Here is a 13,388-nt window from a genome sequence, read left to right as displayed (position 1 = left end):
TTACCTAGCAACATACAAGCAAGAAAAATGGCTCTACAGGATGATGGAGACAAACCAAAAAGTAAACGCGTGTTCATCAACCAAGTTGATGCGTATCAGGGAAAAAATATAGCAAAGGTAATTTTTGTTAACCTACCTGGCACTTCACCTATAGAACTGCAAGCAATTCGTGAGGAAAGAAATTTTAAAATAAGCCTTCCAAATTAAAATGTAAACAAATCACTGACATACCGCTGTCATCAAATAGTCACTAAAGTATGTCCCGATTACTTTGCTGAAGTTTCATAAATGGATGAGATTCATTCATATATAATTGTCAAAATGAAATATAGTTTAATTCTTGTACAGTGGTTAAGGGCTACTCAGTACGTTACAAACACGACAAGACCTCCATGTTGATTGCTTCCATTGCTGGATAAATCTTGTATATGACTAACACTAAGAATTTATCTCAATCTTCTGTATTTTCCTTTGGTAAATTTATGAAAACTCATTCTTAATCTAAAACATGTTTTAGACTTAGTTTCACTAATGCCAAATTAGTGTAATTTTCTTCCCTAAACTCAAGAAAGAAGGCACTTTAAGAATGGTAATAATATTTAAGGGGAAATTCTTGCTAAGTGCAAATTAGATTTCAATTTGGCTAATAGAAATTATTTCCACTTGCTAAAGTAAAATTTACTAATTCTACCGGTATTATAAGTCTTGGGTTATAAGTTCAGTCCAGAAATTACCCAAAGAAACTTAGATTTATCGAGTATGAATTTTCAGTACTTGCTAAAATTTCTTAAATTCAATCTCTGCTCAATAAATTGTTAAGTGTCAATATGTATTAAGTAAAACAACATGCAAGTTTCAGATTGATCCTGACAGTCATGTACATTTCATCATTTGTTCTTTTGTACAGTTGAATTCAGGACTTTTGTCACAAAATGTTGGCAATGTACATACATGAAATATATCAAACCCTAATACAGAGAATATTTATTTTGGTTTTTATGTACCAATAATTTTCATGTCCTAAGGTGCAAAATTGCATGGAAATCAAAACTTAAATGTTATCAGTTCAAATCATGGTATTTCCTTAAGTCAGAGGACACTCTGCTACATTGTTGAATGTATTTTCCAATGGCTATAATAGTAGCCCAGACACTTTTGAATTCAAGTGGTTTTTAGTCTTTCTATTTCACTTTTAACTACATAAATTCTGTAGTATTTAGGTACCTGTAAAAGGGCTACCTTCCGACTCTTAGTCTTATTAATAATTCATAGTTACATTTATTGTTGTCTATGACGTCATTAAAAGATACCTTTTTGATTCACTTTAAAAGAAAGTTCCTAATTTTCTTACCAAAGATGTGATGATGACAGCACCTAGCACTGAAACTAGTCAATCTAAATAAAATTCCTTCATCCTAAGAATTGTTGTGTCCTTTATACTAAAGATATTAATGCTGAAGTAGGACACCCTGCATGCCTTTTGGACTCCTAGGATTTAAGAAACTTATCTTACATGTGTTTTGACATAAAATTATCGCACTCAATATAAGAGAATAATAGAAACATTTTTTTTCTCAGCTTGATACTAAATTGATTTTGCTGATTGATGAAATTAATTATTTTCAGTATTTGTCAAGATGTGTTGTTGGGGCCTCTTTAGAAGAACCAGAGGATGAGGATGATGCAAGGTCTACCAGCAGTTCAATTATTGCTCCTCCAAAAGAGGGCTGTTATGAAATTGTTGGAACTGTAAAAGATTCACAGACTGCTAAACCAGATTTTGTCAAAGAGGTTATAAATGTAAGTAATATGAGTATGTTTTTTTTCAAACTCTTGAATTATTCTTGAATTGCTTGATTAAGTATAGTTAGCCATCAGTCATCTTAACTTTAGTTGATAATCTATTGTAAAATAATGACAGAAACCAACAGTAAATGTTGACAAATTTCCTGAGTACTAAAATAGGTATATATATTAAAGTATAAATATTGTTCAACAGAACAAAGTTACCAGTCCTGTAATGACTGTATACATGTAAATTGACACTGCCAAAAATCACCTTTGTGGAAAGAAGAGTTTGCAGTAATATCCCGTAGTTCCATACTTCTAGTTATTTTGATTTGACCAAAATCAGTAAATAATTTATTTCATATTTTTGTAACAGCTTACACATTAGTTTAGTATCACCAAAATATATGTCTAATTGAAACTACTGTCAAAAGAAAATTTTAACTAACTGTTCTCACATTACATTGTTAATTCATTGTTTTTCAGTTTGAAAATAAAGATCAACTCTATGAGCAGCTTGTGGAATGTGATGTGATTGTGTATGACATTACACATGACCCAGATCAGATAGATGAGGCTGTATGGGCTGTCTCAGGTTTGTGTAATATATTAACATGATTTTTTATTTGATCAGCATTAGTCAGTCCACTGTTGATTTGCTAAGGTTTCAAAAGATAAATCAATTGATGTTCACTTACTTAGCTTGGTGAAGGATTAAGCTTAAATAATACATAATATAAATAAATTAATTTTGGGTTCTATTGTAGCTCATTACTGATGTTTATTGAAATAGGTTTACTATTGAGTGCTATAAGTTTGAGACAAGTGATGGTGATATAGTGAAATATAATGAGTTTCTTTTAATATTTGATGTTGGAAGAAGAAAATAGAAAAAATAGGTGCTTAACAAACTTTTACTGTGAAAGATACTTTCTTTCTTCTTTCAGAAATCCATTCAGATTTGGATAAAATTGAGAAACCAAAGATGTTTATTTTAATATCAACAGTGATGACTTGGGCAAAAAGTAAATCTCTTGATCCTGTAAGTATTTACTATGGCCAGTTATATTAAACCAAGTCATATTGTATGATTTCTTGTTATGATTTCTGATCTATTATTTTTCTTCTACAATCAGTGAGTGTTTTCCTTTGAATATTGGTTTTATTTTGACAGGATGACCCAGAAATCCCTTTTACAGAGGATGATTACAGAAGGAGGAAGCCTCATCCTAACTTCAAGGAACATATAAGTGCTGAGAAAACCGTTATCAAACTTGGCAAAACTGTAAGTAAACTCACTGTTTAACATTTTGAGCAATATTCATTATTTTTTATGTTGGAAATTGACCTTACATTTACAACAACTGCATTATTTTATCATGTCAAAACCTATTGGAATGTCATGTGTATTACTTTGAAAAGATGTATCAATCTTCTAGGTTTTATAGGTCACAGTTTCTTTTACAAGTTAAGTTGTATCTAAGTAATAGGAGACATAACATTTACTTTTCATAGGCATTAAGAAATTTTAAACTTTAGAAATTTATGTTGATCACTTTGTTTAAAATAAATCACTAAAAAGAAATGAAAACCTACTCATGAGAAAGATTTTTTTTCTTCTTAGTTTTTTGTCTGTAATTGACTATAGAGTTACATGTAGCTAGTCAGGTTTAGTAGATATGCTAATTTGAATTGGCTTTTACTACTGAACATTTAGAGATTTTGGTTGTATTAGGTGCCTTCCATTAATGCACTGGAATTAAAATATTCAATAATGGGAAAGGTCCAATTTTTTTGTGTTTACCTTTCTGTAATAAAGTAAATTTGCTCTGATACACACATTATATTGTATTATTCCAAAATATCCCTATAAAACATCAAATCTTTAATGTACAGTCATATGAATTCGAAGATGCTTGTTAATACAAAATGAAAAAGAGTTACCAACAGCAAACAAATTAAACTACAATATACTGTACTTATTTTCGTGGTTTGGTGTGACATTTCTGCAAGTATCAGTAATTATGTTTGCATTTTGTTGAAAGTTACTATAAGCTAAATGAGTATATGAATATTTGAAGGTAATTGTTTTCGTTAAGGACTTCTGATCATGAAATTTGTGAAAAAAAAACACACTGCAAAAATAAGTAGAACTATAGTACTGATGAAATGCCATAATATTACAACATTTGAACATCACTACAGTAGAAAACGACCAGAGTTGCTCAAGTCTAATTGTCATCATTAATGATTTCCCATGTATATTTTTCAGAACAAGGCAAAGTTAGTTACATATGTTGTAGCCTCTGGTTTGACATATGGTGCTGAAGAAAACATTTTCCATTACTTATTTAAGGTAATGTTATAATCTCACATTCTGTGCTGTTATCGTATGTCTTAGATTCAATGATTCAATTATTAATACTTTGGTAACATTCGTATTTGAATTGCATAAAACTTTATTGTATACACTTTCAGTCTGCCTGGCACAACGCACCACAACTGTTATGTTTTGGAGATGGTATGAATGTTGTACCTACAATTCACATAAAAGATCTAGCTGGGTAAGCAATTATCTATGATTTCATGTTTTGATTTCATTTGTGTTTGTTTGTTGTAGTTTTGATTGGCATCATAAGTACATGTTTTATTTCATACATAATTTGATAAATCAGCTGTTCATTAGAATCAGGCAAAATAGAATACAGAAATGAAAAGCTATTCAAATTTTATTTCTCTGGTTCTCAGACCATTTTTGATGAAAACCAGGGAGGGAGGTATTTTTTATTTAATGAAGGGGATGCTTTTTACATTGTTCATAAGCATAAAAAATATGAGGGAGCTGAATTCTTGTCCAACTAAATAAGGATCGATCCTAGACTGTTTTTTTTGCTAAACTGGGCAAAATGTCCAAGTGCACTCATGTTATCACTGCATCTTTGAACTTTTCACATTGTGTTACTTGAAAACTTCTTGACCAGAACATGTGAAATAAATCTGATCATTTACAATATATAATAATTTTGTTACTTTTTTTTTACAGAGTTATACAAAATATTGCTGACAGTCGACCAAAAGTGAGGTATCTAATTGCAAAAGATGATGCCAACAATACATTATATGAAATTGTCAAGGTAAGATTATAGGGTATTTTACATGAATTTTACTTCATAGCTTATGAGAAGTCCATTCATTCTGCTTATTTTTCTGGATGATGATCAGTTCTCAAGATCCCATTAGGTCATTGTAAGATTAACTTTGATTATAATGATTGTAAATTTAGAAATAATTATGTACATCCTTTTTTGAAATTCTAGAATTTTTTTTCAACCTGCAATATAATTTTTGGGATAATGGTAACAAGCTCACTTTAGAAATGAAAAAATCGATGTTGCAACAAATTTTGATAATTTCCATTACAACATAAGGCAGTCTGTAGCACATCATGATGATCCTAATGCAAACCTGACTTCTAACCACATTTAGTTTTCTGCTGCTATTGACCAACATGTACTGGATATGAATTTGGGAAGAGGAGATATATATTTTGAAGTGAACTCAGCATTATTGTTACTCATTCAATTTTTCACTAGAATGCCTCTTCTATAGGGTTAATTTGGTTTTATGCTTTGTGAGAACAGTCCTGGCATTTATAAAAATTATATTTATTTCAGACTGTTAGTCAGAGTCTAGGGACTGGTAAAGTTAAATCCATTACCAAAGAAGAGGCCTTGTTGAACAAAGATATTGAGGTAATGCAAATGAGTTATGAATCATTTAGATAAAAAAGAAATAGGGGACCCATATCTCAAAATGAGAAAAAAAGAAGTAATTTTGAATTTAAAAGTTAAGAAATTGGTTCTACAAATTTACAAGTAAGAGAAACAATGCAATTTCATTTAAAATTTGACACTGAAGTAGGAGACAGATACATTAGAATGATGTGCACTCAATTTTAAATATAGGTATACTTCACATTTGAAAAAGCAATAAAATGAAGCATTATGACTTGTTTTACTGTATAAAAACAACATGAAAGAAACATAATATCCAGCAATAATGTAAAGCAGAAAGCATTGAGGAAAAAGTATATTGTATGTTACTAGAAATTTCTATCAACCTTTGAACGATTTTTTAAAAATATCTGTAAGAATTTAATTTAGTAACTTCTGTTGACAACATGATTGGAAGTGGTTGGAAAATTTGGTTAATATACATAACTTGTACTTATTTTGGAATATATACCATACATATGTTAAAACAGTTTGAATAAATTGGTTTTTATATTAGCCTTGCCTTTATTTTCAGCAATCAGACTTTGATATGTTATTGGTAAACCTACGAATGGATGCTGTTAATGTTAAGGAAAACATGAGAATAAGTTGGGTTTCAGAATCTGGAATGGTTGACAACATTCCACAGATCATCAAAGAATATAAAGATTCTAGAAAATTGCAGGTAATATTTATGCTTTCTGCAGCATTATTGTAAATGACAAAGCTATTCTGATTTTTTTTCCACAGCTATCAAATTGTAAAATTTTATGTTAACTTATGACAGTAGACAATAGACAATTTTATTTGCACAAACACATTTACAGTAAATGGTTATGGCATGAACAAAAACAGTACAATGTAATATACATTACATATAAACTAAATTTATGACCATGGTGTGACAGTGGTGTAAATCTGATCAAAATAGATTAATCTATACCGGTAGTTTAAATGTTATATATTAATATAATTTCTGTTCAATTAAATTAAATTGACCTTTGATTCCAACGTTCTTTCATGAAATTGATAGTTATTTTTAGTATTTCTGTAGAGCTACTGTTTAATATCTATGATATATCTCTTGGTGTGAGGTGAGGTTTTGATGAAGAAATTAAATTATGATTGTCCAATTTCATTCTGTATTGATTTCTTTGCAGTGTGTAGTGGGTACACACCGAGAGTGAAATACTACAAGTAAATATACTGTCTTTACATCACATATCATATATGTCTTTATGTTATTGAACCAAAGAACATTATTCAAAGGTGAAAAAATAAGTATTGTTTCATTTCAGCCCCTTAGAGTCTGTGTATTGGGTCCTCCTGCCTCTGGAAAGACAACTGTTGTTCAGCAGTTATGTGACTTCTACAAACTTCATCACATTAAAATCAAAGATGTCATTGACCAAGCCATGGATGATCTAGTAAGTTTGATGAGTATCCTCCGTAAAAATGTATATTTAGGATTAAACGCCTAAGTACATTAAAGCAACTCTGAACAAAAATTTGTAACTAAAATGGTGAAATAAGTATCCTATGTTGTAGACACACTAACATACAAAAGTTAAGGAGTCAATGTATATAGGAATCAGTATGTCCTTCCATCCAACCACATATTATGTAATCACAACGTGTATTTTAATGAAACTAAATGAAATATATTGTTTGATTGATTGATTGTTGGGGTTTAACGTCCAAGCAGTAATATTTAAGCTATATTCAGACGATGAACATGAAATGGATGATAAAATGAACATGAAATGATGATGAAATGAAAAATGGGATGGGACACAAGGACAGTAGGGTCGACAAATTTTGATTGCTACTAGAAAAAGGGAGGGATGGGTAAGGTCGGGCAATTTAGCCTCCTGTGGCGGAGCGCAAAGGTTCCTACTCCTATCGAATACCACAGCAGGGTTCTTTAACGTGCGAGGAACGTGGCATCTTTCCCAACATGGTGCACCACTATGGTTTGCGGTCAGGTTTTCCGTATTATAGCCTGACAACCCCAGCATGTAACATGCCAGGGGTACCCCATTCAACCACCTGGGGCACGCATCCCAGTTGCTCTGTGGGCAGAGCGCCCTAGCCCCTGGCTAGGGTTCTGAGCACTATATAGTTGCCTTTTACGACAAGCTTAGCGCTGCAGCAGGCCTATTCTTTTGCCATCCGGACCTGCGAAAAATATATTGAAGTTTAGCGTCAAATTAAGATGTACCAGTATACAATTAAAGGAAAATAACCTTTATTTAACTGGATTCCTTGAAATTAAGTGTTTTACATGTTCTTAAATATGTAAGTGCAATTCCTTCAATATTTTTCACTTAATTTCGATTAAATTTCACATGAAAGTTTGCAAAAACAGAAGACATGCATGCATTAAGCAATATTCTTAAAATAGAGATATAAAAATCATGAAAACTTCAGGGCAGTAGAAGTATTTCTTAAATCATTACGCAATCTTCAAATGGAAATTAAGATGAAGATACTAAGATTTCCAAAATTCATTTGATGTGGAAAATCAGTTTTAATAAACATTTTTGAAGTTTTCAACAGGTAAAACAGAACATCAATGGACATTTTACATTGTGTCGGTGTAGAAAAAAATAATAAGGCAACTTTTCTAAGTGGTTAGTTTCTTAACATGACAAATAGCTAATAGGTGAAATATATATAATGATGTTGTGTTTGCCTCACTGCCCACATAAGACAAGAGATAAGTAGTGTATAGTCAAAAATATCTCCTTGAAAGCTATGCCCCTCTCCAGACAGGAGAATTCCTGTCTGGGTATGAACTGATGTGATATCAGTTCAAGAATGTATACTCCATTCCTTTTCAATGACAATATAGGGAGAAATATGTATAAAATTTCTTTATATAATTGTGCATACAAAGTAAACCTTGAAGTAATTTCTATGGCATAGTTTCTGTTTTACATGTCCGGTCTCTGTCCCTGGATTACATTCTTTTGATTTCCGCTAGAATCTTCAGGTTCCCTTGATTACTCTTTCATGGTGTTTTAGTTGTAGTAATTGAATGCTAAGGTTAATTAAGGCTTTGCTTTCTTTACCTCATCTTAGCTTTAAGATACCTATTTCTTTTCTGATAAGAATGATAATAGGATGCGTAACAAGTATTATTAAAGTTGTTTTTTTGTAATTTTAAAAGGACCTTAATTAACTTAGGAATTAAAACTTTAGAAGTTTTTGATTTATTTGTTTTAGAAAGCACAGGCAAGGAGAGCAGACACTGAAGAGGAAGGTGATGAAGAAGAAGATGACAATAAAGCCCAGGAAGCACAGGAATTATTAGATCAGATCCAAGAAGAAATGGCTTCTAACAACAATAGACTCCCAGACTCCAGGGTGTTACAGTTCTACAAGGAAAAACTACATTCTATGCCTTGTCAAAACCAAGGATTCATACTGGATGGATTCCCAAAGACTAAAGACCATGTTGAAAATGAAGAAGATGGTCTATTTAATGGTTTGTATGACCATGTTTTTTCCCCATAATTCATTGCCATTGTAAGTTAGTATTGACTAAATTTAGTGACACAAGTACTAATTTTCAGCTGAGATTCATGATGAGAAAATATTGCTGGTAATACAATAAAACACTGATATAACCTCAAGGAGATGTAAATTATGTATAAATGACATACAAGATGTATCAGATGTGTATTATTTATCATTACAGCAACAGATGGTGAGGAGGCTGAGGAGTCAGATAAAGAGGGGAATTATGACAAAAAAATCATGCCCGAGTTCATCTTCTGTCTAGAAGCAACTGATGAATTCTTACGGAACAGAGTCATGAATCTTCCAGAAAGTGTTGTTCATGGTACTCATAATACAGAAACAGAACTTAATAGAAGATTGATCACCTACAGAGCTAATAATGACGAGGAAAATACAGTTCTTACATATTTTGATGAACGAGAGATTGATCCAGTGAAAATAGATGTTACAAAAGATAATTCACAAATGATGTTTGATACAGTAGAAAAAATGAAGAAAGTTATTGGTGGAGGTAGAAATTATGGTAAGATTTCAGTTGTTGTAAGTTGTTCTCTGCTTATTACCTTCAACAATTTTTACTTTTGTATTGACTTAAAATGAAACAGACAGCAGATACCAAACATATATAGGTTATCAGTATTTTAGGACTTTCCCCTTTGTTCTGTCAGATTGATAGTTTCAATTTTCAGTGCATTAGTGAAAAAATAGAAATTCATGGTGAATGTGAAAATATAAATTTAACACATATATATATATATGACACATGATTGGGTATAAAATTGTCCCAAAAAAGAAAAACTTCGAATTGAAAAAGTTTTGGAATTAAATGCTGCAAGTATATCAAACTATTGTGAAAAACCGAAATATAAATGAAATTAACTGATTCTTAAACAGAGGAAAATTTGACAGAATGAAAATTTAAACTTGTTTTATTTTGCTTTTGCCTAATGAGTTGGCCTGACACTGTCACCTATTTTCTGTTCTTCTGGACCTGTACTTTCTGTTTACAAGGACATTTTTTTTCTCGGCTTCTAATTGGTAGAATAGTTTTATGAATGTAGTTATGACATGATAAAAAAATTAAAAGCAATAGAATATTGCTTGAAACTGTGTTTTTTTCAAGATAAATTTAAGATGAAGTAAAATAAATTCATATTTCCAATGTTTTGGTTGATGAAATGTGATCTTATAATTTTGGTGTTTATTGATAAAAATAAAATTATAGGTCCAACACCAGAAGAGTTAGAGGAAATGAGAAGACAGGAAGAGGAGGCTAGATTGAAGAAAGAAACAGAGGAGAGACAAGAAAGAGAAAGGAGAGAAGCTGAGGAGTCACAACAAAGGAAACAGAGACAGGAGGAATGGGTAATTAAGTTACAACTGTAGGGAAATGTACACATCTGTTGGTGAGATAGGAGAGTTTACTTTTGGATTTGATATTATTTTAGCCATTATTTTATTCATACATATTAAATTTTTTTAGCCATTTAAGTAAACGTGTTTTAAGTCTAGAAACATTTTGTGGACTTACAGGCACATTGAGTCATATCAAGGACATTTCACTCACTACTACTAAGTTTTTTTTGCATCAAGAAGATAAATTTTTCCATTATGTTTATTACCCAAGTTTAAAGTTTACTTTCTTATCAGTAAATGTTATTATTTATTGTTAATTGCTGTAATTAATTTGTTGTTATTGGTAAAATTTCAACAACATACAAAAAATTTTCAGACTCAAAGATTAAATGAGGTAAAGCGAGAGGAGTATGAACTTTTAGAAGCTCAATCAATACCACTGAGAAATTACCTGATGAAACATGTGATGCCAACATTAACCCAAGGCTTGATTGATTGCTGTAAAACAAGACCTGATGATCCATTGGATTATCTTGTAAGTTTGTGACTAATTGTTATAGTCAGAAGGCAATGAGAGTCCAGTTTAAAACAAGTACATTTATCACAATTAAGAACCATAAAATTGTAAAACAGAGAGTATTGTTGGTTCTTCAATGAATGTAAGATTTCATTTTTTTTTAATTTATCAGAGTTAAGAGGATTGCTAAGCAGATTAATTATTCTTATGCAACAATTTTAGTTATTCAAACAATTTTTGTTATGTTGAATTTCATTGGATAACATCATAAATCCAGGGTACATATTTTGTGGTTGCTGCACTAAATGTATTTTTTAATGTAAGTGCTGATGTATTTTTAAAGATTTTAATTGCCATTTTCACAGATATATTCCATACTTGCATAAGAATAGAGATAACTCAATTGTATTTGAAAAATTTGTTATCACCAAACTCAATTATATCTGTTTACTGGTTTCTCTAACGAGTCACTAAATTGACAACCCCAAATTTCTGAACACAGTGCAGTTAATTTACTTTTGTGTTAGAATACACCATAGACGACTCCAAATTCCATACAGTTTTTCCTAAATGTACCACAATTTCTAATTTACTACTCAATGAACACTTAAACCTTTACTGGGAGTTTGATCATACAGGTTTCTACAAAATTTGCTTCTCAGTATATATTTATGTATTTTTTTTTCAGGCTGAGTACCTGTTCCAGAACAATCCCCAAGTTGATTGATATATCCTGGCTATATTTTATGACTGTCTGTGATAGTAATATTGCTGAGTGCCTACATTTTTAAGGTTTCGACGGGCACAAACACACTTTCTATAAGGAAGTTACCATAGATCTTTACCATGAAAATCCTTTGTTTACTATTACAGCTATACTGATATTTTATTTGAAATGGAGTTACTTATTTATAAAGAATTGCTTAAATGTATTAATTATTTTTTGTACTATTAAGATATGAAATTATTTGTTTATTGTGTACTTCATTGAACTTGAATGAATAAATACTAGTACTGTATTCTGTAAATATGATATATTTTTATATGAAATTATACGTTTTAAAATTTATTTGTCAACAAACCTGGCAAATATTGGAGAGATGTCCTATTCGACATATAAGATGCTGTTGTAAAACTATTTTTGCCAATAATGTGTTGTAAAGTGCTGATGATAGTCATGAGAATTCTTGTTTTGTCAATTAGCAAAGTCAGGACAACTCTGCAGATTTTGTTTTTCCTTCAATCAAAAACCCTTTTTAGCACTTATTTTGGAGACTAACTTCAAAGTCTTCAGGAAATGCTAAAAAAAATCCCTTTTGAATTAAACACAGTTATGATAAATATGTTTAGAGTGTATCTATATGTCTTTGTTTACCTATTAGTGGAAAGGGAAGCAAATGTAGAAAGATACCTCCACAAATTATGGTCTGTCTTACCATTTCATGGTCAAATTGTTATAAGCTGAACCCAGATTTGTTCATCAACTTTTTCATTGTTGTTAAGAGTCTTGTAGATTTTCATTTAAATAATTCCATCAAGAATTGAGTTGAATTTTGATGTGCAGCTTTAGCTTTAGTGTATCAGTTTTGAGAGTTGGGTGTGCATTAACTTCCTGTGTACAGTAATGTCTAATTTGATATGAAGTTAGAATTAAACCTCCATCCCCCTGCCACTGATGACCTTTGGAGTTGCATTTGTCCCAACACTCTCACAAATTTTGTTTCATGAAAATGGTGGTATAGTGTATACCCCTACACTTCATGACAATATATCCTATAAATCAAAAAGAATCACCAAGCAGTTTCAAAGGAGATCACCATGATATTCTTCTATTGAGAAATAATTTTTTAAAACTCTTCCTTTTTTTATTAAAATCAAAAACTCAGGATAGTATGCAGATATACAATTTTAATCTGCCAAGTGATTTTAAGCAAGTACCATGTTGCCTCAGAGGGAGGCAATTACACATTGCTGGAAGCACATTTTTGGTTGAAATTACAAATACACATATCAAAAGATTGATGCTGATTATCTTTAGAGGGCTACCTTACCTGAAAATGGCAATGATCTACTGAATGCATTTAAATCGAAAGTTTCACACTGTAATAGATAGAGTGTTCAAGATATTGACTGAAAACTGCCAAAAAAATGTAATTTTTGCTTTTCAAGGGCAATAACTCTTATATGGAGTCGTCTGACAACTTTGATCCCCGAGACTTTTTGTAGGCCTTATAATAATAATCATTTCAGCAATTGAAAATTTCATTCTATCTATCATAGTTTTCAAGACAAAGGCTGAAAACTGTAAAATGGTTTTGGAGATGTATGCAAAAAACTGCTGTATGACCCCTATGTTCTATTTTTTGTAACAGTGGCCATGTTTTTTAACCGATCAAAAATCCAAACAGTCATTTTATTAAGGATATCCT

General features: G+C 31.1%; 1 protein-coding gene across 1 annotated transcript; it reads left to right on the top strand.

Annotated features, from left to right (window-relative positions):
- Positions 1–11,978, top strand: LOC148623656 (adenylate kinase 7-like). Its single transcript, XM_088565639.1, has 16 exons — positions 1–117; positions 1,627–1,800; positions 2,275–2,383; positions 2,736–2,830; positions 2,963–3,073; positions 4,061–4,144; positions 4,267–4,352; positions 4,832–4,922; positions 5,463–5,540; positions 6,097–6,246; positions 6,860–6,988; positions 8,790–9,051; positions 9,265–9,609; positions 10,312–10,451; positions 10,819–10,977; positions 11,648–11,978. The coding sequence occupies exons 1-16, from the start codon at positions 28–30 to the stop codon at positions 11,684–11,686; spliced, it is 2,142 nt and encodes a 713-aa protein (XP_088421765.1). The 5' UTR covers positions 1–27; the 3' UTR covers positions 11,687–11,978.
- The last annotated feature ends 1,410 nt before the right edge of the window (positions 11,979–13,388 follow it).

The sequence above is a fragment of the Perna viridis genome, chromosome 2 (assembly GCF_037379345.1).
Source record: "Perna viridis isolate PV_CMFRI_1.1 ecotype Kerala chromosome 2, ASM3737934v1, whole genome shotgun sequence".
Classification (NCBI taxonomy): domain Eukaryota; kingdom Metazoa; phylum Mollusca; class Bivalvia; order Mytilida; family Mytilidae; genus Perna; species Perna viridis.
Note: the sequence above shows the minus strand (reverse complement) of the source record. Positions and strands in the feature narration are given on the sequence as shown.

Bases quoted from the DNA above. Each gene is read 5' to 3' on its own strand.
- LOC148623656 (XM_088565639.1), top strand. From the start codon at position 28: ATGGCTCTACAGGATGATGGAGACAAACCAAAAAGTAAACGCGTGTTC. The intron at 118-1,626 runs GTAATTTTTGTT...AATTATTTTCAG, and splicing joins AGGGAAAAAATATAGCAAAG to TATTTGTCAAGATGTGTTGT. The intron at 3,074-4,060 runs GTAAGTAAACTC...TATATTTTTCAG, and splicing joins TTATCAAACTTGGCAAAACT to AACAAGGCAAAGTTAGTTAC.